The sequence below is a fragment of the Streptopelia decaocto genome (genome assembly GCF_964273445.1).
Source record: "Streptopelia decaocto genome assembly, chromosome: 6".
Classification (NCBI taxonomy): Eukaryota; Metazoa; Chordata; class Aves; order Columbiformes; family Columbidae; genus Streptopelia; species Streptopelia decaocto.
Genome location: NC_138660.1, coordinates 67,383,128 through 67,408,982, shown reverse-complemented (window position 1 = coordinate 67,408,982; position 25,855 = coordinate 67,383,128). Strand labels below are relative to the sequence as shown.

The following is a 25,855-nucleotide window of genomic DNA, read 5'->3' as shown; positions in this document are numbered from 1 at the left end:
TCCGTGTGGCTCTTCAGCGAGTCCCCCTCGACACCAGAGAACAGCAAATATCCACCACATCACCCAGAAAGTCCAGCACCAACACACCCAGCTCAGAGACGCCGGCCAGGGTGGTTCCCAGTGCCGCTTACTGTCATAAGGCATTTTATATCAGCTCATTTCTCCACGTGAGACACACAGAAAACACCCCCCATCCCAACCTCTTTGGTGCAGGGTTCATAGAGGTTTCTCTGGAACCATTTTTGAGAATGTTTGCGTTGGTAACAGCGCGTGTTTTGACATGTACAGGCTCAGATGAGCTTCTGTTGGACTGTCACAGGTTTTAACGCGCAGGTGAAGAGCTGCCACGTCAACGACTTTGCTCTGACAGCCAGGATAAGGAAAGAGCTCCGGTGCCGCGAGGAGAGGAGGAGGAGGAGGAGGAAGAGGAGGATGAGGAGCAGGAGGAGATCCCGGCTGGGGCAGCGCATCTGCAGCAGCTTCAAGCGCCCAGGGTCATGTTGCGCAGCAGCCACTGCTGGGAACGGCCGTCCCCGCACTCCCGCATGGTGGGGACCATCCTGTCCTCCTCCGATGGCTCGGCCAGACACTGGTTGCTGTTGACGTGCCTCAGGGTGAGCTTCTGCAACAGAGAAGAGCAAGAGCTGCGGCAAGATAAAAACCAGAAATGGCATTTGGGGTCTTATTGTATTCTTATTCTAGTCACTGTACGAGCCAGGAGACAGCTCCTCAGCCCTTGTCGTTGCTTATACGGCTCTATGAGACCTCAACCACGCAACCTGCTGCCCGCCAGGGTGCCCGGGGCACACGAGCGCCTCTGCTGAGCCCAGCAGCGAGGAACTGCAACAGGAAAGTACAACAGCAGTGCGGGGAAATGTTATTTCAAAGTATGTCGGATGAAGGAGCAACACGAACACATGTGCATTTCAGATCAGTGGAAATACGTTTGCTAAGTATTATATGAACAACAGGAACGTGCAAGTGAAAACTCTTCTGTTTCTTTTTTCTTCTTCAGGACACTCACCTCTTTCTGTTTCTACACATGACACTGTATTTCAGAGGAATGAGAGGGTGAGAAGCGAAACAGAGCTTATGTTGAAGAAATAAAACATCTTCTGCTTGAAAGCACAGGGAGAACGTGTTTACAGAGAGATGAAGGGAAGTTAAACACCAAGTTGTGTACTCAGATAAATCCAGGCTGGGCAGCAGCTGCTCCCTCTGGGGCTGAGCTGGGGGTTTTACACACAAAACCACAGCAACTGAGCACACACGGAGGCGCCTTTGAAGTTGCATTTGCCAATTTACTATTTGCAAAAAAGGTCTTTCAGTTCCTGAAAAAAAACAACTAGAAGTGTATTGTATGCAAATCGCATAGAGGATACGTCAGGAGCTGGGCCAGAGCTGTGGAACCATATGTCGAAACACACAGAAGCACCCAGTGCTCCCCTGGGCAGACAAAAAAGGACAAAATAACCCCCCGAGAGCAGAGCCCGACCCAAATATAACCCCAAATATAACCCTCCATAGCAGAGCCCGACTGCCTGGTGTTCAATTAAACAGCAGGGAAATGTTAACGTGGCCAGCAAACGATATAGTTTTATTATCCAAACACATACCTGCACCACCATGCTGTATAATTTCCACTGCAGTTCACACCAGGTCGCCACGTCACATATTAACACTCCCAATTTGTATTATGAATATCCTTCTAATAGCTCATCCCTAGAGCTTCGCTCCTCAGTTTAAAACAAACTACTACGCAATTCTCAGAGAAAAGCCTGCAGATATTATCACAAATCACCGAGGGGCCGTTTGATATGCATTCAATGATGAATAGAAGGCATTTTTTCCTCTAATTACAAGAGGAAAGAATTAGTAGAGCTAACAGAAGTAGCTTGTTTACTAAATAGCACTGCTCAAAGCATCACTGATTCTTCACTTATATTGTTTTAAGTGCAATTAAGCTGCTATCATTTTCTGCTATAACCAGAAACGCAAACAAGTCTAAAAATGCTGCTGCTGCCTTTATCAGCTGCTCCTTTTAATTCAGTGTATAATTTCATGCTAGTCTACCATATCATCGGCATTTTTAGCCATCTCATAAATTTTTTCTTTCTGTGTTCTATCATTATTTATGTTATTAACAAAAAAAGGTCTTGTTTGCTTGGAAAACAATTAATTACAAGGCAATATGATCCTCGTACAAGCCAGCCTGGCATTTTTATTTTACTGAAATGCGAGAACACACAGAACTAGCTGTACAGACATGCAGATGCACAGGAGCAAGCTCCATGGTTTCCCCGCTTATTAAATATATGCAAATAATAGCTCTGGTGAGTGAAGATTCTGAATATGTTACAGCCAAATGATGGAGCGCAGATCCTGGGCTCCAGCATCGCTTTGCTGCCCCATCGCTATCTGCTGGATCACCTCGCAAAATGCTCTGGTTGGCACAACACTTTGATTCCTTCAGTGGTAAATGCTTCGAAAATACGTGTTGATGATTTGCAGCTATTTGTGACCAATATCTCCAGGACTCAATTACTTAAGCTTGGTAATTTTCAAAATGAACGCTTCTGAGAAACAGCACTCAACCGGCATTATTTCTATGTCTTGGCAGAGGGACCAAATCTCCAGCTATTGCAACGACTGTGTTGACATCAATAGATCAAGGTAGTTGAATTCATCTAAAATTAAGAATAACTAACATTGAACATATATACTATCATATATCTATATATATATAGAATCATAGAACCATTTTGGCAGGAAGGGACCCTCAAGATCATTGAGTCCAACCATAACCCACTCCATGTCTCTGAGAATCTCATCTCCACATCTGTTCAACCCCTCCAGGGATGGTGACTCCACCACTTCCTATCTATATCTATATCTATATCTATATCTATATCTATATCTATATCTATATCTATATCTATATCTATATCTATATCTATATCTATATCTATATCTATATCTATATCTATATCTATATCTATATCTATATCTATATCTATATCATCTATATCTATATCTATATCTATATCATCTATATCTATTCCTATATCTATTCCTATATCTATTCCTATATCTATTCCTATATCTATTCCTATATCTATTCCTATATCTATTCCTATATCTCTACATCTACATCTACATCTACCTCATATATATGTGTATCATATATAATCACCTGAGAAAACAAGAAAGGAATTCAGCTGAGTTTAACAGGCTGAGAACAGAGAAGCATTTTTCTAGGAACAGCTTAAGCCATGATGTGTTATATTCATTTTTTTCATACCAACCTCCAACCGCTTTGTTACAGGAAATAATCGGTGGGGCTGTAAAAAATGTTCCTAAAGACCTCGAGCCTGGTGTAGTTCCTGAGCGCCCAGGCCTGCAGGGCGCTGCCGTCACAAGCCTCCACCGTGGGCCCGCGGGTGCCGTCCTCGATCCTGCCGAGGGTCAGGCACGACTGCGTGATTATGTGAAGAAACGTATGGGTCTGCACGACAGAAAAATGGGGAAAATAACAAACAAAAAACAAACAGCAAGGACGAGGACAAAGACAAACAAAGGGCAAAGCAACAGATGGCTGGGTAAGACAGCAGTGAAGCAGATGAAGCAGAGAGCACTCTGATGGGAATGATGGATGGAGAATTGTGCTTATTCATGAACTACGGTTTAATTTCACAACAAATGTTCTCAGTGCTCTGCACGGAGGGACTGGTCCTTTTGAGACCCACTTACTTTTGCAATTTAGATCTCAGTGTGTCTCTGAATCCTCCCCCAACAACCATGGTGCCCTGTTGTGATGATGGTTTCCCACCACACAGCGAGGTTTGGGCAGAGATGATCACAGAACCACAGAATGGTTTGGGTGGGAAAGGACCTTCAAAGCTCATGCAGTCCAACCCCTGCCGTGAGCAGGGACATCTTCACCCAGACCGCTGATGCTCCCACTGCACTAATATTCTGTACTAAACACCCTGAAGCTTACTCAAGCATTACTAAATTAAAAATATAATGAATTAAACATTTACCTATAAGGAGATAAGAATTTTTTTTGCCAACTACAATTTCAGCTCTTCCTTTTTTGTGCCAATACCTGGTAAAATGAGATGCAGGGGAGCTTTTTTTTCCCTAAATTCTGTCCAAAGGTGCAGCAGCCGGTACCTGACGATTGCAGGTGCTGCCTGTCCATCCCAGTGATGATCCTCCTGCATCCTGGGGATGCTCCTCCTGCATCTAGAGATGCTCCTCCTACATCCAAAGATGCTCCTCCTGCATCCCAGGGATGCTCCTCCTGCATCCAGAGATGATCCTCGTGCACCCCGGGGATGCTCCTTCTGCATCCAGAGATGATCCTCCTGCACCCCAGGGATGCTCCTTCTGCATCCAGTGATGCCCCTCCTACATTCCAGTGATGCTCCTCCTGCACCCTAGGGATGCTCCTCCTGCATCCCGAGATGGTCCTCCTGCACCCCAGTGATGCTCCTCCTGCACCCCAGAGATGCTCCTCCTGCACCCCAGAGATGCTCCTCCTGCACCCCAGAGACGATCCTCCTGCACCCCAGAGACGATCCTCCTGCACCCCAGAGACGATCCTCCTGCATCCAGGGATGCTCCTCCTGCACCCCAGGGATGCTCCTCCTGCATCCAGGGATGCTCCTCCTGCACCCCAGGGATGCTCCTCCTGCACCCCAGGGATGCTCCTCCTGCATCCCGAGATGCTCCTCCTGCACCCCAGGGATGCTCCTCCTGCACCCCAGGGATGCTCCTCCTGCACCCCGACCCCAGCTCTGCGCAAGGACACAGGATCCATCAGCGCTCGAGTGTTTCTTTTTGAAGCTCAGTGATAAAAATGTTCCAGATCAGTATCACATAATTACAGCTCATCCTAGATGAGGCTTCTCAGTGAAATCGTCTTAGAATGAATTGCTCACTTCAGTCTTTTTTTTTTTTTTTTGGTTTGGTAAGGGAAAAAGTAAAGTACATAGAAAGAGGCCACTAAAAATACCAAGAACAAATGTCCTTATACTGTCACTTTCAGTAACCAGTGTGAACATCAATGCTTGTTTTGGTTTCATTATGTATTATTGCTTCGTGTTCACTTCTGTCTATTATACTATTCTTTTAAGGGAAAACAAAGGTACACAAATAAAATACTTTGAAATGTAACACTCTCTCTATATTGCATGTTTATACTATATTAAATGCCTACATTTTTTGCAGATTCTTCACACGGGTATAAATAGTACCAAGCATGATTTTGGTAATCCGACCAGGCTTTTCTCTGGTACATGAGAGAGCGAGTTTGACTTCTGTAAATCAGCACCGGCTTTAGCAAATCCATAGTAATGGAAGTGAGAAATCGTTTGTCCCCTTCACTGATTATATCCAACATCACTTTCTAAGAAGGTAATAAAAAACCTGTGACGCCTTCCCTTCTCATTTTTAAAGAACTAAACCCTTTCAAATACACAGTAATAAAACTGCAATTTGTAGCAATATTCACATTATTGACAATAATCTCTTATGGTAAAGTTAGTTTGATTACATCAAACCTAGCTAGTCCCATAACTTTAAGAAGAGAAATAGTGACAAAGTCTGTAATGGCTGGAAGGACGCAGACCAGTAGATGTTGACGATACGACGTGTATTTACGTCACTTGTGAACAATTATTCTGGCCCAAATATTCTGTATGTAGCACTAACAGCCTGAGATCTTCTACGACTACGTGACTGAAGCGGGTTTGGCAGGTGGGGCGGTAGGTTCGGGAGGACACTACGTCGGGTCGCGGTGACACGGCACTGCTGGATGCTGGAGGAGCGAGCGGGATGCGCTACGGGCTGGGTACCAGTGTCACCGAACTTACCTCAAAGCTGTATTCCCATTTACCAGCATACTGATGGAACAGGATAAAAAGAAAAGGAAATTGGAGTCAAACAGTGACTCAAGAAACACTTTTGTGAAGAGTCTTGTCTCTCCAGGAAGGCAAATCCAACAGCTTTGCACAGACGCTGCGTTTGGTGACAAATAACAGCAGTTACGCAAGATCAAATCCTGACGTCGTTATTCACACATGACGAAATGAAACTATTTTCTATCAGATGTGATGTATTTACAGCGTTATTTTTTACCTGAGATCGTTCACGTGTCACAGGTCAACACGATTTCATCGCGCCAGAGGGACAGAAACGTGCCGGGATGTCACAGCTCAGCATCAACCCCAACCCAATGGACCCACTGGGCAGCCAAACACCAGCTCTAGTAAACCCTGCAAAAATATCTCCCCCAAGCCCAGGGCCCCAATATCGGGGGAAAACACACACACAAATCTCATCAGTAAAACTGGAAAACACGGTTGTATTAGATAAGCAAAACCAGGTGCTGAGGGAGCAGCTCTGGCTCCAGCCCATCGTCGTCCCCACATCTGCTGAGCCGACACCGCGTTTCCCACCCCCGTTCCCAAGCAAACAGCATTTATGCTTTATAAATACGTTATAAAACACCTGCCGGTAGGAAGCCTTTGAGAGCTGGGAAATTCTAACTTGGCACATCCCATCCATAGAGCTGATTTATAGAGCCGCCCTTGCACTGTAATGGGCAGCTTGAGAAAGGGCCAGGGAGCTTAATGTGCTGCTCAAGAAGTAGGAGCGAAAAGCATTAAAATTCAATAATGGAAGGTAATGGATTAAAAAAAAAAAATCCTGGCAAGACATAAAAATATTAAGGAAAAAAAAGTTTAAAAATGCTGTAAACTGCTATTGCCTGAAGCGTTAAAAGGCATTTTGCATTAGAAGTGGAGACATGCTCCTGGTGACAGCGGGTTGCTTTATGTAGTGTTCCCTTAAATCCAGACACCATTAACATTTTGTGCATGTAACGGCTTCTATTTAGACTACAGAAATATCAATATCAACGTTAAGCTTTTTTTTTTCTCTTTTACAGATAATATCTAAAGAACTCATCCTATTGGCTTCGGAAAAAGATGCAGCTCAGTGAAACTGCCTTGGAGGAAATAGGAATAGAATACAGGTTTATGCAACCCGGAGCCATTTGTGGGGTCAGAGCCTGTACCCCAGAGCTGCAGCCGGAATAGAAAACAGAATTACAGAAACACCTACTTAAACAACAATAAAATATCCCTTCTTGATGGTAAATTATTTTATTTCAACACGGACTTCCACTTCAAGTAGATATTAAAATATAAAACTTTACTGGATTATCTTAATATTGGGCTTTGCAAAGACAAAAAAAATCAACTTGTTTTCTAAAACTGATGTAAAATATCCTCCGTATTGCAAATGAAATAACAAGCAATCCAGAGGTTATTGACACGAAGGTACTCTGAGCAGCTTTTCCTCTTATGCCAACTCCCTCCATCAGCAAATCCCTGCGAACCCCAACTTCAGTGTCCGCTTTCTGCAAGGCGGGACTGGGAACCACAACAGTCCCTTCCGTGCTATCTAATCCATCTGCCCTTTTTAACTTTATAAAACCACGTCCTTTTCTTCAATGATGTTTTTCAGTGACGCGACCTGTGGCAATCTGCTAATATTTATTAGTATCTCCGCAGTCACAACTGCTTTTGCTTCATAGAAAAGTAAACCTGGTACTATTTAGCATCTCCTCAGTCACAACTGCTTTTGCTTAATAATTTTGCTTATTTAAATTCAATTAAAACCCCGATGGCAAGTACTGCCTTATTTATCTGACCTGCAAAGACACCACCATCATTTTAACTCTGTCAGACATAATGCAAAATACTCTGTTTCTATGAGATAACTTTGATAACACACTGAGCAACTGATTTAGCGCTGGTGTTGGCTGGTTTACCTCAGTTACCAGCCGGCTGATCTCCATTATCAGCTGATAACCAAGAGGTTCATCACTATTTTAACCTACACAATCCACGCGGGCAGACTTTTTAAAGACATCGGACACTGGGGAAACCGTTCCTGCACACCCCCCTGTGTGTGACTGACCCCTGAGAGCGGATCCGCTGAACAACAACACCACCACAAATCGGGATTTCGGACAGAACAGCAAAAATGGTGAATTCTGGTGGTGCGGGAAATGCTGCTTCTCCCCCCAGTCCAGCACAGAACTAGAAGGATATAACCCCAATGCCCGTATCTCCACCATGGGGCTATTTGGAGGGGTGGGGGAGTGATTAATAAATTTCTTAGAGATTAATCAAAATGATTAAATGAGAACTATTTCCTGCATATGAAAACCAGATTTCTTCCTACTTCACGTGGCTTTTCCCGGGGTAACAGCAGCCACTGCGCACAGCAACGTATGGGCTGCAGCCATCAGTGAAAATGTATTAATATACAGTAAAAATGTATTAATCATTCCAAGTGCGACAGGCGTTTAGCGCTAATTCAGACGCTTTTGGTATGAGAAAATGAGAAAATGGGGATTTTGGAACAGCCTGCTCCAAAGCGATTAAATCTGATGCTTTCACAAGCAGCTACGAAAACATCCGAGATTTACCTTTCTTATCACCACCAGAAAATCCCCTCAGCTCCTTGTTTCTTGTTTGAAAAGATCCAAGTGCTAGGAATATCTATGACAACTGCAATATTATTGAGGGATGTAAAGTCTTAGAAAAGACTCGATTTTTTGGTATATTATACATTTAAATAGCATAATCAAAATAAGCTAGCACATTTTAGAAAATTTAGTAACAGTATGTAAATCAAATAAAATTATCTGAAAAAGAAGAATGGATACAAATGCAGCCAAAGTGTTGCAACTGTTTGTCTGGAAAAATAAAGAAGTATCACAAGCCAGTTGTTTTCTTGGGAAAAACCCCTCCCTGGGAGGTGCGTGTTTCCTCCTGCACAATGTCAATAAATAGGAAGGTACATAATGTGATGGGATGTCCTTTACACATAGGACAAACAGCAAAACCATTGTCTCCGAGACCCCTGATATATATAATAAAACCTGAAAGGGTATTTCTTTTTTATGAGCTCCATCTAATGGCTGATTTTGTTTTTACACAGCTACTTAGAAATTTTCCATTATGCCCAACATAAGAAGACAGCAGGTTCCACTGTTAAATATAAAGGGGAGTGTATTTGGTTGAAAGAAATTCAGCTTTTCCTGCAGAAAGGTAAAAGCGGCTACTTCTATGCAACATTGGAAATACTTTTTAAAAGGCTGTATGTCTTTCGAATCTACCTGTATTTTTCTGGCTCTGCAATCACGGAAATACGCCCATAGTAATGCAGCATCTTGAAACGGAGAGGAGCGGAGCAATGTGACCACACACCCTCTTAAAACTGAAAATTCATTTGCAGTAGCTTGAGCTCAAAATATTCAAACAAAAGCAACTGGTAGTGTGTATATATATATATATATATTTATATATATATATATTTGTTTTGATCGGGAACCTGTGGCACCAAGTCCATGTCCTCAGCCAGTGATCAGCACTACACTCCTCACCTTCTACTTAAACCAATCTAAAACCAATTAAAAATCAATTACCCTCTGTTGCAGGAATGAAACGAAGGAGGATAGAAGACCTTAAATCTTCCGTGCAAATTGCAGGCATGGACATCCTCAGAAATACCTCTAAATTATCAAAATATTCATGCATTTTGTGTAAGAAGAAAAATGATCTTTGAGACAAAATTAGTTTAAATTCTAAGATTAAACTCAAGAATGTATCAAAAGTTACCAAATAAACTGCACCTCAGTGGTAAGTATCGTTGTTGTTCTGCCTGGCAGTTCAATATTATGCAATGGCAGGTTTGTCTGCTTTTTCCTTACCATCAAATGTTATAAAGATCCGATCCTGAAGAAAACGCTCATACCCCTGAGGGAATTGCACCGTGCGAAAATGCACTTCCACATCCCAAAGCAAACGCTTCAAATGAGTGCTTTAATTTTCATCTGCTGTTTCCTGCCTCACTTCAAAAGAAGAATTATTCAGGCATAAAATCCTGAGATATTTGCACATAGTTTTTGTTAATTTTACGCATTTTCCTCAAGCCGCCCAATTTCTTGAAACTGCGCTCTCAAAACCCAGAAAAAGCCGCTTCCCATCCCACGGTGACGTCAAACTCAACAATACTCATCAATACTTAAACACAAGGGAAATGCAGAGTTAATATCTTTAAGATATACCGGAAATAAAACCTGTAAGTGAAAAATAAACAAATCTTGCTTTTAACTTAAGAAGTGCAGAATAGTTTGAATTTTTAAGAATGCAGGACAACTCCAGCTACTAGAGAGGAGCTCTTTTTCAGCAATAATGGGGTTTTTGAGCCCCGGGTACCTCGGCATCGTAGTCCCAGAGCTGGTTCCCCCGCATGTGGTGGCACTTGAGCATGAGGACGGGGCCGTTGAGCCGCGACACGTCCAGGCACAGGTCGTCCGTGCGGATCTCCTTGTCGGCCGTGTACGAGAACACCTGCCACACAAAACAACAGCGGTCACAAAGAGTGAGCAACAGTCCGCGCCGGCTGAGCATCCGGAATACACAGAATTCTCGCCCCTATGGAGCAGAACTACGCTCTTCGCCAGCCACGGAGGTGGTGCTGCCTTGGGATGCATGAGCGTTTCTGGCAAGTCTCTCTGCTAATTATACTTAAGAGAAGGAATATCACATTTAAGAAAAGAAATTTTACAGGACAAAGCTCAGGCTTTAATGCCTGGGAGTTCAACAGAATCAGGGTCTTCTGGAGGAACCCCAGGTTCCAGTATAAGTTGGGGAATGACCTATTAGAGAGCAGTGTAGGGGAAAGGGACCTGGGGGTCCTGGGGACAGCAGGGTGACCATGAGCCAGCACTGGGCCCTTGTGGCCAGGAAGCCAATGGGACCTGGGGTGGGTTAGAAGGGGGTGGACAGTAGGTCAGAGAGGTTCTCCTGCCCCTCTGCTCTGCCCTGGGGAGACCACACCTGGAATATTGTGTCCAGTTGTGGCCCCTCAGTTCCAGCAGGACAGGGAACTGCTGGAGAGAGTCCAGCGCAGCCACCAAGATGCTGCAGGGAGTGGAGCATCTCCCGTGTGAGGAAAGGCTGAGGGAGCTGGGGCTCTGGAGCTGGACAAGAGGACACTGAGGGGGGACTCATTCATGGGGATCAATATGGAAAGGGGGAGTGTCAGGAGGATGGAGCCAGGCTCTTCTGGTGACAACCAGGGACAGGACAAGGGGCAGGGGGTACAAACTGGAACACAGGAGGTTCCATCTAAATTTGAGAAGAAACTTGTTGGGGGTGAGGGTGGCAGAGCCTGGCCCAGGCTGCCCAGGGGGGTTGTGGAGTCTCCTTCTGTGCAGACATTCCAACCCGCCTGGACACCTTCCTGTGTAACCTCATCTGGGTGTTCCTGCTCCATGGGGGGATTGCACTGGATGAGCTTTCCAGGTCCCTTACAGTCCCTGACATTCTGGGATTCTGTGATTCTGTGAAATTTCACACATATTTTAATACAACAGATAAACCAAACCCATCGTTGGAAAAAGCCAAACTTTCCTAAACTAAGTCATCATCTTCCTACTTGCCTGGTGTCACACTGTAACTGGAGCAAGAAACACGGCCAAATAATCTAATACTCTGAAAATCACTGATATAATTTACAGCACTATCAGAGTTGAGTCTGGATTCAAGAATCACTCATACGTTGTACAGATATTTCATCTTTTACTGTGCTCATTAGTGTGAGATTTATCCATTACAATTTATCCTGAAGCAACTTCTAACTTTAATTTTCAACTCATTTGTGTTAGTTTTTTACAGTAAACATATTTGCATTTTCTTCCAGCCTCTGAGACGTGTTTTTAGCCTCAGAGAGATGTTTTCTTCTGTGTTTTAGAGAAAGTAAATACTCATATTTTGAAATGTGTTTCCATTTGCATATTTCTTTTTCCTCTCATCTTTGATAATTGCAATACACTGTTCCATTATATCTTTTGAAAGAATAAGTCATGTCTGAATTAACAATTACAGAAGCTGGGGTTGAAAAACACGCCGTCTCAAGAAAGAAAAATGAACGCTAATTAAGACGATGTAAAATTATCAGGCCGGCGTTTAGCTTCCATCCATATTAATTATAGATATAATTATATTAATGCCATATAAAAGCAGAGGGTGAGGGACATGCTGCAGTTTATAGCTAATTAAGCAGCGTATTTCAGGCCACACATGGCAGCCCAAGGCTGGAAATGTTGCTCCAAACGTGGGGCTGGTTGCAAAGCCTGAGGAGCTGCACATCCCCATGAAAATGAAGCTATTTCTAGTTTTCCCTTTGCTTTTCCAGACAGACACAGAAATATTCCACCCTCTCCCGCTTTTTGTGGAGCCGAGCAAAACAAAAAGGTACCACGAATTTTCCACCAACATCTTGTCTTTTGTAATGCTTGCAATCCTGACACAAACAGATTTATTGCCTACACACAGTAGCAGGTTTTTATAGGAATGAATGCATTTTGCATTCATTTTTTGTTAATATCCTTTATTAATACATTTCCATACAGCGAGTTCAGAGGCAGAAGAAAACCCTATAAAGCCAAAAGTCCATCAAAGTCAACGCTTGAGACTGAGACGTTGGCCAGACCAAACTGAGACATGTCTCACGTATCACCAGTAATTTCACTACTTCTTCCATGTGAAAAGCAACTAACAACATATTCCTCCTGATAAACATCTGAGAAATAATCAGTTGGTTCAACACCAGCGAAATGCCAAGCAGCATCATTAACTGGAAATCAGTCGGGTGGTCAATACAGATTTGTAGCCATTTATATTTGTATATTTATATATTTATAGGGGCTGCAATAGCCCATGGCCAGAATTTTGCTCTCTTAATATTTGGTTGTCCTTTCCTTTGGAAAACAGTTCACCAGGGTATTTTGTCAACTCAGAAGAAGTCTAATACTGAGAATATTGTTCATAAACTCTTAGTTTGCACTTCATAATATGGAACTAAATCTTGAGGATGAGTGTGTAGAATGAAGGAAGAAGTCTGCCTCCAATAAAGACAGTTATACACTGGACATAACTAAGTACTGAAAAATCTAATTTATTCTGACAACTACTTTACTTATCTACAGAACTCCCAAAGGCTTATTTTGAAGTCACCTTTCATAATTGGTTTAAAATATTCTAATAAAAGCTGCAAGGAAAGTGCTTTTCCTCTCCTCCTGTGAGTTACAGAACAGGTTTTTGTTCTTGCTGCTCTCTCCGTTTCTTTTCACCCTGAAGGAATATATTGAAACTGCACCCAAACAAACCCACTACGACAGTGTATCTTCCCAGGAAGACACTAAATCCACTCAAGGGTCATTTCTCAGTTTACCGGGTGACCTGAAGACGTGCCCAGCTCCGAGCCCCTCGGTAAATAGCTCATGGGTTCCCCTGGGGATGCTCTGGAAGTCGAGATCAGATTTATTTATAAAAGAAGAGATTATACCAATATCTTCAATGCCATTGAAACAACTCGTCCCATCCCACAGCCGTCTAAACCCACAAACGACACAGCCGCTGCCAAGACAGAAGTGACTTTCCCATTTTACAAAGTTCATACTAAACTTGTTCTCGACCTCTAACCACGAGTGCCAAGAATTCATTTATCTCAACGCTCAGCCCCAAGGGGAGAACCCTGTAATTCCCAGTGAATCACCCTCATCCAGAGAAACACTGTAATCACCACCCACTGGCACAGCCTGAACTCAGTGGTCAGAAATACACCAAATGGCCAAGGTAAGAAAAATAAAATAAGACAGAAGAAAACTGGTTGGTGGCATCTCCTGGGGACAGGCAGAGTGACAACCCTGGGGACACCTACAGTTGCTGAGGAACTCGGGTTTATCCCATTCAGAAAAATCCCCAGGAACCACGCTGGTGTCACCTCGTTGTGTTGGTGCCACCTTCTGGAGACCCAAAGCTTTGTCCTCCACCACAGAATCCTTTGTCCTTTCCTAAACTCTTACTCTATTTCAGGTGCATTCAGCATTTTGCACAGAAAGCAAAAAAAACTCTTATTTTTAGCTTCACAGGAGTGGGGGGAATGTGGGGCTTTTGGTGTGAGTTTTGTTTGGGGTTGGTGGGTTTTGGTGGTGGTGGTTTTTCTTCATACAGGATGGCTACCCACGTATCTGCAGCAAAAAGCTGTCGCGGGTCCAGGTCCTCAGGGTGTCCCTTCTGCTGTGCCAAATCCACACTTCTTAGCAGGTCCAGCAAACACAGATTCTGCATTTTACCTACCCAGCCGTCATTACCGCGATGTTACCCACCTAATGCTACTCTTCCCGCATTCCCTGGTGACTATTTCTGCCCATTTAAAGAAGCAGCAACTCAGATTTTCTGTAGACTCTAAAAATAAGGCATTATTCTCATTCTGATTGTGCTAAATAAAAGAAACTCTTATTTAACATGCAGGCACGGCTCCTTTGCTCCCCCTTAATCCCAGTTATTTGAAGGATGCTGAAGATCCCTGAGCTCTGTTGTTCTGCATCCCCAGCAAATCCAGAGTATTACACAGGTCCTGCCCCAAGGTTTATAACCTCAGCCCATAAGAACGATGTGAACGCTGTAAGGGGAACCATATATTGGCACAATGGGCTGACAAAATATAAGCAATAACTGGTTTTATTCATAATGGGTCTGTTTAGAAGATGGAAAGCTACAGAGAAAGGCGAGTTAGGGAAAAGAGGAGATGGTAAAAGGTGAAAAAGGCAGAAAGAGCAAAGAAGGGCTAAGTTGCTTTCTGGTAAGCCCTTACAAAACCCAAGCTATTTCAACTAATACAATCAAAGCACTGAACTCGTACAGTCGGTAGTGGGTGCTGCGTTCCTTACCCAGCGAGCTCCCCATGGGGATAATTCGGTTTGAGACCAGCTGCACAGGCACTGCCCAATTCTGCTTTTTGTGCCTAACTCCTATCAGTCACCTGGAAACGTGTCTCATTGCCACTAAACCAACAGTTTTGTTCTTGTGCATAAGATGCTTTTAGATGACTTACTGAACAGCTGCAGCTGAGAAAGTAGCTACCTAAAAACGTAAAGTCTGACTCCTGCATTAGTTCTCTGTGGCCCAAGAGCTGCGGTCAGACGGCTCTGCTGGCATCAGATACAAGTTGGTCGCGCTTACCACCACATCTCCCTCCTCCTGACCTGCCTTTAATTTGACAAAGCCATCAGAATTATGGGGAAAAACAGAAGAAAGCTTTTTCCAAAGGTAAAGCAAACCAAAGAGTAGAGAAATAAGGCTCAACTACATTCAGAAAGGTGCAAAGAAAAGGAGGTTGCAGCACGTTCTGACGAATTTCCAGATGAAGCCAGTGATGGGGCAAAGGGAGATGGGGCAGGAGCACCCGCGGCAGCAGCGCAGGTTCGCATCGCAAAACCCAACCGAACCCAAATTCATCAGCTCTGCTGATGGGCATCCAAGGCGTTGGAATATGCAAAGCTGACTGTTACTTATACAGAGAGCAGGTACAGCCATCAGTGGTGCAATGAGCTCAGTGATTTTACTCCCTTTCAAACATACCCAAGCCACAAGTGAAACGCCCCACGCCTCCACTACTCAAATTTCCACTAATGAAACAACCTATATTTGCATTAATATTCTGCATGTTTATATTTCATACACACATTTTAGAAAGAGATTAATTCAGCCACAGGTCATGTAGATTCTTACCCATTTCATTTTAAAAAACATTTTTCCGCAATGCCAAACAATACACTAAAATTCATGATCAGATTTTCTAATGTCAGTATCTGAAACTTTGAATGCATTTCTCTGCACTCTAATCAGTAGGAATCTATTCAATATATTCACTCGGATACTCCACTGGACCTATGGATTTGTACCCATATGTTTCCAAAATCTGCAGCTGTAAATTGAGACAATGGCTTTCTGACCACATCTAAAACCCTTACGCTCAAGATCTCACACATTTTGGAATTTTCAGTAATATTTTTGCTAACTGCTGCTATTGTTTTTTATAGCGAAACAACACGTCTACATCTGAGCTGCAGGACCCAAGCACCACTGAAGAGATTATTATACAATACTCTTTCGTTTGATGTTACCTGATTTCCTCCCATGCCGTGGCAGTTGAAGATGCCGACTTTTTCATTCTCCTTGCGGCCCATGTTGTCTAAACACTGGTTGGTTTCCACGTTTCTAATCTGAAGAAAGAGACGAAATGTTCCTTGAAGAAAAATGGCTGCAAATGTCATGTTTGTGCAGAAGAAAATACATCATTGCAGGAGAAAGTCCATTCTCTGTGCATTCAACTATCTGAATATATTTTAACTTGCAGTTGGTAAATGTGTCACACTCCCGAAAGAAAATGAAAATAATTACAAAGAGCATAATGAGATTTTAAATTACATATTAAGCGTAAGGATGAACAGCACGCAAGGACAATCTCATTCAATGCCTTGCGTTGTTTTGTTTAACAAATACAAGAGGCTTTTAGTTCTAAACAATGCCAAACTAATGGCTTGCCCAAGATATGCACTTCCAGTTTCTTCCAGCAGGGTCAACTCTACTCCAAGAGGGAGAAACAGCGTCTGAGAGCGCCTGACGTCTGGCTTCCCAAGCACAGGATTTGTAAGCAATTAGAAAGTCCTTAAATAAAACTTCTCCCTCAGAATCTCTGCGTCCTCAGAGAAGAACAAAGACACTTAGTGAACATCTCTGCTTAAACAAACTGTTTCTATATAATTTGTCCGTAACGCAGCTGGGATGCGGCAGCTTTTCTGTGATATTATACAACACCCGAGGTGCCGAGCTCCAACGCATACAAACCCCGGCATGTCTGTAATACATTTTTCTTAACCTTCCTCATCCGTCCGTTCGCACAGTTGTACGAACGCAGCTCCCCCTGCTCCTCCTCGCTCCCCGCAGCACGGGCTCGTTTTCTATCATAATTGTGCAAAGCAAAAATGCATCTCTGGGTGACTCTTTTGATAAAATCGTTGTGAAACTCTATTTTGAAATATTTCAGCAGTACTTGGTACCAGTTTCAGTCGTCTGCAGTTCCCTGTGCCACCTTCAGAGGGTCACCAGGGCAGAGTAAACCAACACCTCTAGACTGGGCTTAACTCAGGGAAACTTAACTTAACTTAACTTAAAACTTAACACAGGGAAAACGAGATCAGATTAATGATGCTGGGGAACGGCAGCTCGGCAAAGCTCACATGGTCACTTCTTAATCTGCTCTAACGTTTTTAATTACAGAATCACAGGATGGTTTATGTTGAAGGGATGTTCCCAGCTCCCCAGTGCCCCCCCTGCCATGACAGGGACATCTTCACCAGCTCAGGGTGCTCAGAGCCCCGTCCAGCCTGGCCTGGGATGTCTCCAGGGATGGTTCAGCCACCACCTCTCTGGCCAACCTGGGCCAGGCTCTCGCCACCCTCAGGGCAACAATTTCCTCCTCATATCCAGCCTGAATCTCCCTCCTTTAGTTTAAAACCATCACCTCTTGTCCTATCACAACAGGCCCTGCTCAAAAGTCTGTCCCCACCTTTATTATCATCCCCTTTTAAGCACTGGAAGGCCACAATAATGTCTCCCCACAGCTTCTGTTCTCCAGGCTGAACACCCCCAACTCTCTCAGAGTCACACAGGAAGCAATCACACCATCTTGTTCTGGGGAGAAATCTCACAGGGGCTCATGCTCTTCATTGCTTGATCCTCCAAGAGCTGCCCAAGGAAGGAGAAAGGCCCCCAGTACCATCTGATCATCAACCCTCTGGTTTCCACCACTTCCCAGCTGCTTTTCAAAGAAATGGTCAGTGAAAGAAAGCGGTTTTCTGTGGCTACAGCAGTAGGTGTTCTTCTGGTGTCACCCATTCCACGTGCCCATGACCAGCTGGAGCATCGCTGGCAGCAGAAACGCTGCGGGCACAGGGGGACGGGACAGCAGATGGACAACCCTCCTCCTCTTCCCCAGACCAAAGCCATTGCAGTCCCCAAACCACATTCTAACGATCAGCTTAAATGATAATCCCAGCTCAAAGGGTCATCCCAGCCTTTTTCCTTAAATCACCTTTTTGGTAGAAACAGTTTTAAGTATCTCATTACATTTCCACCACACTGTATTAAAGAATAATTTTATCAGATTTATTACCAAAAGCGACTCTTAGGAGCCAGCAAACCCCATTTCCCACCCGAGGGCTGCTGGGCATCGTGTTCTTGGGGTTGGGAGGAGAAGCATGGTCACCTCCTGACCGGTCACCTCACCCCGCATGTCCCATCATGGACCAGTTGGGGACTAATGATCCCAGCTACACCAGCCAAGGCAGACAGTTTGTCCTACCCGAGCCTAAAAGCCTGCAGAAAGAGAGGAAAATGGCTGAGAAGCACGCCTCTGATGTTTTAAAAATTGTCCATTACTGCTGATGGTACCTGAGCTTCACGTCTAAAAACCCACTTTACCGCTCAACTGGCAGCTGTAATAGTCAAGTCTGAGTTTTAATTCAGTGATCCTGCCTGAACTGCTGTTTCCATAGAAACTGGGGCTGTGTTGGTAAAAAGAAGGTGTTTTAATAACTATTTTATTACTATCTCATACTTTTGTTTTCCAGTCTGACAATACCATACAAAACCTTATTATTTGACACTTGTTAGATGAGTTCTTTCCTTGCTGTAAAACCATGTTTCACTTTATTTTGTCATAGTTAAACTAGAAACCCTACTGTGGCCTTTATTTTTCACTACAATCGCAAGTTTCAATAGTAAATTACTTCTCTGGATGTAAAAAAGCCATTTGCTCGTTTGATCACTATTCTAGTTGCAGCTATCTTTAAATCAAGCCATTCAAGAGCTTTTAAAAGTCGGCGTAGGTACAACTCAATAGAATATTTTAATAGTGAATTATCTGAATTTTAAAGAGACTTCAGTTCTTGGTGACACTGGAATCACCGCGTTCTTAGGAACGTGGAAAACACAGCGGCCAGGAACAAACACATTTCTTAAAAAGGAAAATAAAAAGCTTTTTCTATTCAACATATAAGTGACAGGCAGCGACAGAAAGTCTTCTCCAACTACTGCATGGTATGTAATAATCTCAAAGTATTAGTCACAAACCTCACTTTGCCAATATGCTACTGAATTGAAAAGATAAATTTGTAATGGCGAACACAGACATTCAGAATAGCAATGCCCCCTTACTCAAGATTTAGAGAAAACATCACCTGCTCAAAATAAAGGATAAATAAGATCCAGAGAGGCACCCAAGCACTTCACTCCTTTCTCCAAAACCACTTCAACTTCTCAGCAGTGCCTCCATCTGCATCATTTGCTTATTGCTTTAATCTAGCAAGGGGAACGGTTCGTACCTCACCCAGCGAGTAATAGCGCCGTGGAATCTGGGAGTCGGGGTAGATGTTTTCCAGGTACCACGAGAAGGGTTTACACTTCAGGTTCTCCCTCAGCGCTTTTCTGACGGATACATCGCCGTAATCCACCTTAACGACACCTGGAATGGTGACGAGAACAGATGATCAAAGCACCGCTTCTGTAAAGCTGCAAAGCACAAATCACGGCTCCTTCTCCAGTTGTCACCATTGCCTTTTTATCAATAGCCATTTGCTGGAATTATGGTACAGCAAGACGTGAATACATGTGCAGCTGCCACACTGTAGATCTCTAAAGCATTAAATAATTAATTCAGCAAACTGAAATGCTTGGAAAATTATATTTTTTTCTTTTCAGATAATTTATCAAATGAAAGGCAGGACCACCGAACTCTTTGCTTTCTTCACATTCCAAAATATTAAAGAAAGGGAAACAGTATCCGTTCACGTTGTTACAAACCATGTTTTCCACAGCCCTGGGCAGCCTGTTCCAATGCCCCACAGCCCTTTGGGGAAGAAATTGTTCCTAAATCCAACCTCAACCTCCCCTGGGCAACTTGAGGCCGTTTCCTCTGCTCCTGGCGCTTGTTCCTGGGGAGCAGAGCCCGACCCCCCCTGGCTCCAAGCTCCTTTCAGGCAGTTGTAGAAACAAATACAGGCCACAAAAAAAATTAGAATAATAATCCAGGAGAGGGGAAATCAGTTGGAAATCCTCCCTATACAGTGTGTTCTTATTTAAATTAAAACAATATATGGTGCTTTCAAAACTTACAATAGCTATTTGAGCAATCTGGTTATCTGTTGATGCTGTATCAGACACACCATATTCGTGCCAAAGAAAGAAAGAAAATCATCTATTCAACTTCTTAACTATTAAAAAAAGAAGTATAACAGGCAAATACCATTTCCATATTCTACCTGCTTATCAAGCCGACTTTTGCAGGAGTGCATGTGACTTTGTGAGTTTAAAATAATATTGAATCAATAACGTGCAACATCCCTTTCAACACCAACACACAGCCGTGGTTCTGCATCACAGAATGGAACACAGGCCAGTCTTAAGGTGCCTGGTCAACCTGGGTTACTAAGAAAATAACCAGTAAACCAAAAAGCATGGCAAATACTCTCTGTAGCGTAATTTAATTTTAGATGAGAGCTGTTGTCCAAAGAAACAGCGGTAGGCAAAGCAGCAGTAACTGCCAGCACTCGGCTGGAATAGCCTGGGAGACACTCCAGACTTGTATCTGAAATCCATGCTGCGTTTCCACCAGCTTCTGCTTTCCATTATTTATGGGATCTTATTTTGAAATCGTCATAGAGGTGAAACTCCAAGGATATCAGCATATTTTGCTAGGAAACCATGCTCTAAAGCACAAGACGGTATCAATTTTTAGAGAAATTCAGTGCACAGCAGCAGTAAAACTATTCATTAGATGAACAAAAATTTTGGATAACCACTCTTCTCCGTATTTCCAAGACTGGTTACGTCTTTAATAAATTAGATTTATGTACCATTGAGGAATTGTAGGATACGATGTAATTCTAGATAATTAACTAAAATACAGGATATTCTCCAAATGATTGCTCTGGGCTAAAGTCAAGGCAGGTGCTCCTGGGCAGCTCTCCAGCCTGAGCCCAATGCTGGGGCGACGGATGCTCCATCAGCTCCGGATCAGATAAAACTCCTCAGAAACCAAATGTGCTTCGCTGGTGCCAAGAAATTAAGCGACATTTACTCAGGCACCAGGAAAGCATGAAATTTTAAACCTCAGTACACAGAAGTATTCAAATAAACCCTTCAACCGTAGCCTGCATAGAGAAGTTACATCATCATAATGTAGGGGATGGTGGAAAAGCGAAGTCAAACCCAGGTTAAATCCAGGTGGTGCCACCCTCTAGCAGAGGCTGTTATTTAATATTTTGCTTTTTCAAATGGCAATTTTTCTCTAAGTACAACTCATGCAGTCACTAGTTTAACTTATACCACCTAAAACACCCTCTGCTTCCATCCAGTCGCACCCTCTGGCTGTTCCGTCGCTTTGTGACTCTGTATTCACCACGAAAGGGCCAAAGGAGACCGACACTCGGAGCAGAACCTCTGGACTTGGATGGGCATGAACATGAGTTTTGTTGCAGAGAATCTGTCATATGTACGTCCCGAAACTGGAAGACCAAGAACACCTGCCCGCCTTGGAAAGCTCTCAGTGCAATGTGTGCTCCACAGGACTGCGCTGGAAACAACTTTGTTTTCAGAAAAGCGACTTTATTAAACAACAAAAAAATTATGTTTTATGAGCAAGCTTTTACGGGCAAGGGGGAGTGGGGGTCTGTGATTGCAGCCTCCTCCGGATAAAGAGATGCACACACCGCTATTATTTGTGCTACTCAACCCTTATCTATAATTAAGCTAATCTTCCTCATGGGAAGGCACTGGAAGCATCAGTAGAACAGCAGTATTTGGGGTCTGTAGTGCTTCATTCCGTGGGGATCTGATGAAGCTGAACATGAGGAAAAAGGATATTAACACTGTTAGAGCAAACAACGCGGCCTTCCCCAGCACACGCTCACACTTGGACATTCCAGTTACAATCCAAATCAGAAATACCGTCTCTCAATGAAAACAACCTGTGGATTCACTAAACACCCTGTTTCTGTTTTGCTTTACAGCTCTTCCAGGGATTTCTATTTCCACACTCAGTTCAACCCTGCAACTGCTGGAATAGAAAACAACAAACCTTTTTCCACTCAACCCGACTGGACTTCATACCTGAGTTTTCTGCAATTAAACAAACTAGAGCAAAATAACCTCTAGTTTTACCCGTTAATAAAACTCCGCCATAGAGACGGGGAGTCTCTGGTGGGTTGGGCATGTTCCCCTCCCTGGGGCAGGTTCATCTCAAGGCTCTTCAGGACTCGGGATCCCACCAGAGATGCAGAGACAGTGGCCACCGTGTCCCCCCCTTTCCCAAAGCTCCTCTGTTACATATTTTCCTCATTTTGAAGGAACTCGGTAGCATTTATTCACCTTCACATGGCGACACCAGCACACTCACCCCGCTTTGTCTTCACTCATTCGTATGGATCTCCAGCAAACCTTCACGTTCCCTTCTGCTGCGTTTAAACCCAAGCTACGATCAGTCAATACCTATTTATTGCCACTGCTCGCTAAATAATCAATGGGACTCGGAGGAAACATAAAAATAATTAATGACTAATCCATCTGCTTGCGCTTAAATAAGAAAACGCAAGTAAGGTGTCCTTGGGCGCAGGAAATAAATGAAACATCACAAGAAGCTGGAGAAAGCGCAGCGTGCAAAAGAATGGATGGTAATAGAGATATCTCAGGCCAGCAGCAGATGGTTTGAGCAGCAGCAGATGTGTTTCCAGCAGAACCAATTACATGGTTGCAGCATTGCATTACACCTGCATGTTTTTAATGGGCATTCCCCGCAAACTGGCGTACAAGGGCACAGTTTCAAAACTGGCAAAGCAGATATTAATTCGTGATGATAAACATGAACATAAAATTCACCTGCAACAAAGCAGAAATTGCCTAAGTGAAAAGAATCTTCTTTATGTAAGGATAAGGTTTTGAAAATTGGTGTCAGGGTGAGCAGGGACTTGCTGCCCCCATCCACGTCTCATTTATATTGCCAAAAAATACATGTCACTCGTTAAAAAGCAAAACAAACAAAAAACGTGCTAACTTAAAAAAAATACCCTCACCACCCACCTTATTTTAAGATAAATATAATCCTCACCACCCACCTTTATTATAAGATAAATGCAGGTAGTGGTTTCATAATATATAATATGGTATGAAGACTCTGAGTGAAACGTCAGCTATAAATGCCTGGAGAAAATATGCTTACAATTCCTAACATAAAAAAATCTCCTCACTCCAGTCAAGGGGTCAATATTGCCAATATTTCCGCAAATAAAGCATTGCATGGTTGCGTGTCGCGCTTTTAAAGCTTATTCTATGGCAAAAGATTAAGACTTTAAACGTTGCTTTACCCTATAAACACACCTGTGATGTGTGATATTTAAACACACATATTTTAGAGAGAAAGACAGAGGCGAATTAAACTCTTACACTGCCAGTTTTCTCCAGACAATAAATAAAACAATATCAATTTCAGTGCAATAGCCATCAATGGGAACATTCCTATGGATACAACTCATCCTGCACGAGGGTGTTTCTCCAGCCCACGGCTCAGGAAGGGTTTCAAGAGACGACAGAGTCGAAAATAAACTTCCAGCTTTTGCTTTAAATACCCAGCACCAAGGAGGGAAAGTTCAGCGGTAAAATTACTGAAATACTTGAAGAATTTTGACAGGTAAGGAAAACGGTTTTCCTGTGAAAACCATGAAACCCTGTGACATTATAGCCCTTTTTCAGACTAAAAAATACGGAAAATGCTGTTTTCAAATGTAAACATCTGTTTTCTATCACCATTCATTGCATTAAGACCAGACAAACAGATGAGCCATCAATCTCTACTTTCTAAGTATCTTAACCTGGTCGTAACTACCATTTTTATTACTTAGAGCGATAACAACACATTCCAGTAGAGTAACACCAACCACAAACGGGATGAGGGCAAATACTTTAAAATCAAGAATTAATTCAACCTTCCACTTTTGTTCCTTTTCAGCACTTGTCGTCCGGTATTTTAGGAGACTCTTGACCATTAAGCGGTGTTTGAAGAGCATTACTCATTCATATATCATTGCCTTTGATTAACTACATCACCTGGGTGAACCTGACCAGCCAACCAAAGGCTGGATACCAGCACTGTACATGCATTTATGTTCCAAAAATCCCCAATTCAGGACACATGTCAGAGCGTTGGCTTCTCCAAGCTCAGACACCTCCTGTGCAAGAACCTGTGGGTGTCTACACAGACACGTCATTTTTCCTTGAGAAGCTGGGCAGCAGTCAATGACACTACGCAGCACAATTGCTTTGAGTCAATAGATTTTGTGTTTGTTTTGTGCGGTTATGTTTGTGGTTTGGCTCAGTTTGGTTGTGTTTTTCCCAGTGTGGTGCAGTTTGTCAGTGTCCCAAGCCCGGCTGAGCACGGGCCCACGGCAGGGCCCGCCAACCACCCTGCGGGAAAACTTGTCCGCAATTTGCTAATTGCTTGTTTTTTAATTTATTTTCCCACTGCCTCTTTTTTCCCTTTTCCCTCTTTTTTCCTTTTTGTTTTCTTTCATTTTTTAAATTTTCTTCCATTTTTCATCTTTAAAAATATTTTAAAATTTTCTTCCATTTTTCCTTTTTAACGTTTTTTCATTTTCTTCCATTTTTCGTCTTTCAAAATATTTTTCCATTTTCTTCCATTTTTCCTTTTATTTTCCTTTCTTTTCTTCTTTTCCTTTTTTCCTTTCATAAGCTTCTGTTTTTCTTGTTTTGTTGTCCTTTTTACTTTTTAAATTTTTCCATTTTCTTTTTAAATTATTTTTGCATTTTCCATTTTTTTACATTTTAAAATTTTCTTCTATTTTTCTTTTTAATTCTTTTTTATTTTTCCTATTTTTGTTTTAATTTTTTTCCATTTTTATTTTTAAATTATTTTTGCGTTTTCCTTTTTTTTACATTTTAAAATTTTCCATTTTTCTTTTTTATTCTTTTTTCCTATTTTTTATTTTAAAAATTTTTCCATTTTTCTTTTTAAATTATTTTTCATTTTTTCCTTTTTTACCTTTTAAAATTTTTCCATTTTTCTTCTTAAATGATTTTTTATTTTTTCCTTTTTAAAATTTTCCATTTTTCTTTTTCCTTTTTCATTTTTCCCATTTTTTCCTTTTTATTTTCCCATTTTCCTTTTCATTCTTTCCATTGTTCTTTTCCCTTTCTTTTTCACGCCCGCTCTCCTGCGCTCCGATGCCGCCGTCCTGCAGGTGACGGGGTGGCCACACAGATGTCACCGTGGGATCACCCCCCCATTAAGTGACTTTTCTTTGGCAGGAGTGCCCTGGTGGCTCTCGCAACCCTCCAGCACTATAATGTTAAACAGGTAACGGAAGAGTGAAAATGTTTATCAAGAGCTCTTACTTCCCAAATTGATACACTCATTATCAGCCTAATTATATAATTACACTTGAAAGGAGGATTGTGCATCATCTGTTGGGTAAATCTCGGTAAAACACAAGCACTTATATCATAATCCCAAATTAAAACTATAAAGTATTATATTTAAATTCTCAATAACGCTTTAAATACGGCGCTTGGAAAACAATGTAACTTTGCATTTTAGCCTTATTCTAATAAACTAGGTAAGAACTGGATCGTCACTGAGTATGAAGACGATAAAGAGGTTTTGCAAGGCACTAAGTGTTCAGAGAAACGGAACTATTATGTGCATTATCTTTTTCAGCTGACTGTGCAAATGCAAGGTCTATTTGGAGCATGTAATTATTTCCATTCAATGATTAGATACGGTATTTTAATGCATAAATTGACTTAACTGCCGACATTCAGGAATATACAGGCTGAGTGGGATGAGATAT

At 42.5% G+C, this 25,855-nt stretch overlaps 1 protein-coding gene across 1 annotated transcript in view; it reads right to left on the bottom strand.

The window, feature by feature from the left end:
- Positions 1–408: 408 nt before the first annotated feature.
- GALNT13 (polypeptide N-acetylgalactosaminyltransferase 13) overlaps positions 409–25,855 on the bottom strand; it is a 109,493-nt gene continuing 84,046 nt past the window's right edge. Inside the window, exons 10-13 of the mRNA XM_082055870.1 lie at positions 19,322–19,461; positions 16,061–16,159; positions 10,302–10,436; positions 409–622 (exon numbers count right to left, since the gene is read on the bottom strand). Of these exons, the coding sequence (XP_081911996.1) occupies positions 482–622; positions 10,302–10,436; positions 16,061–16,159; positions 19,322–19,461 (515 nt within the window). The 3' untranslated portion in view covers positions 409–481. The remainder of the gene's footprint in view (positions 623–10,301; positions 10,437–16,060; positions 16,160–19,321; positions 19,462–25,855) is intronic.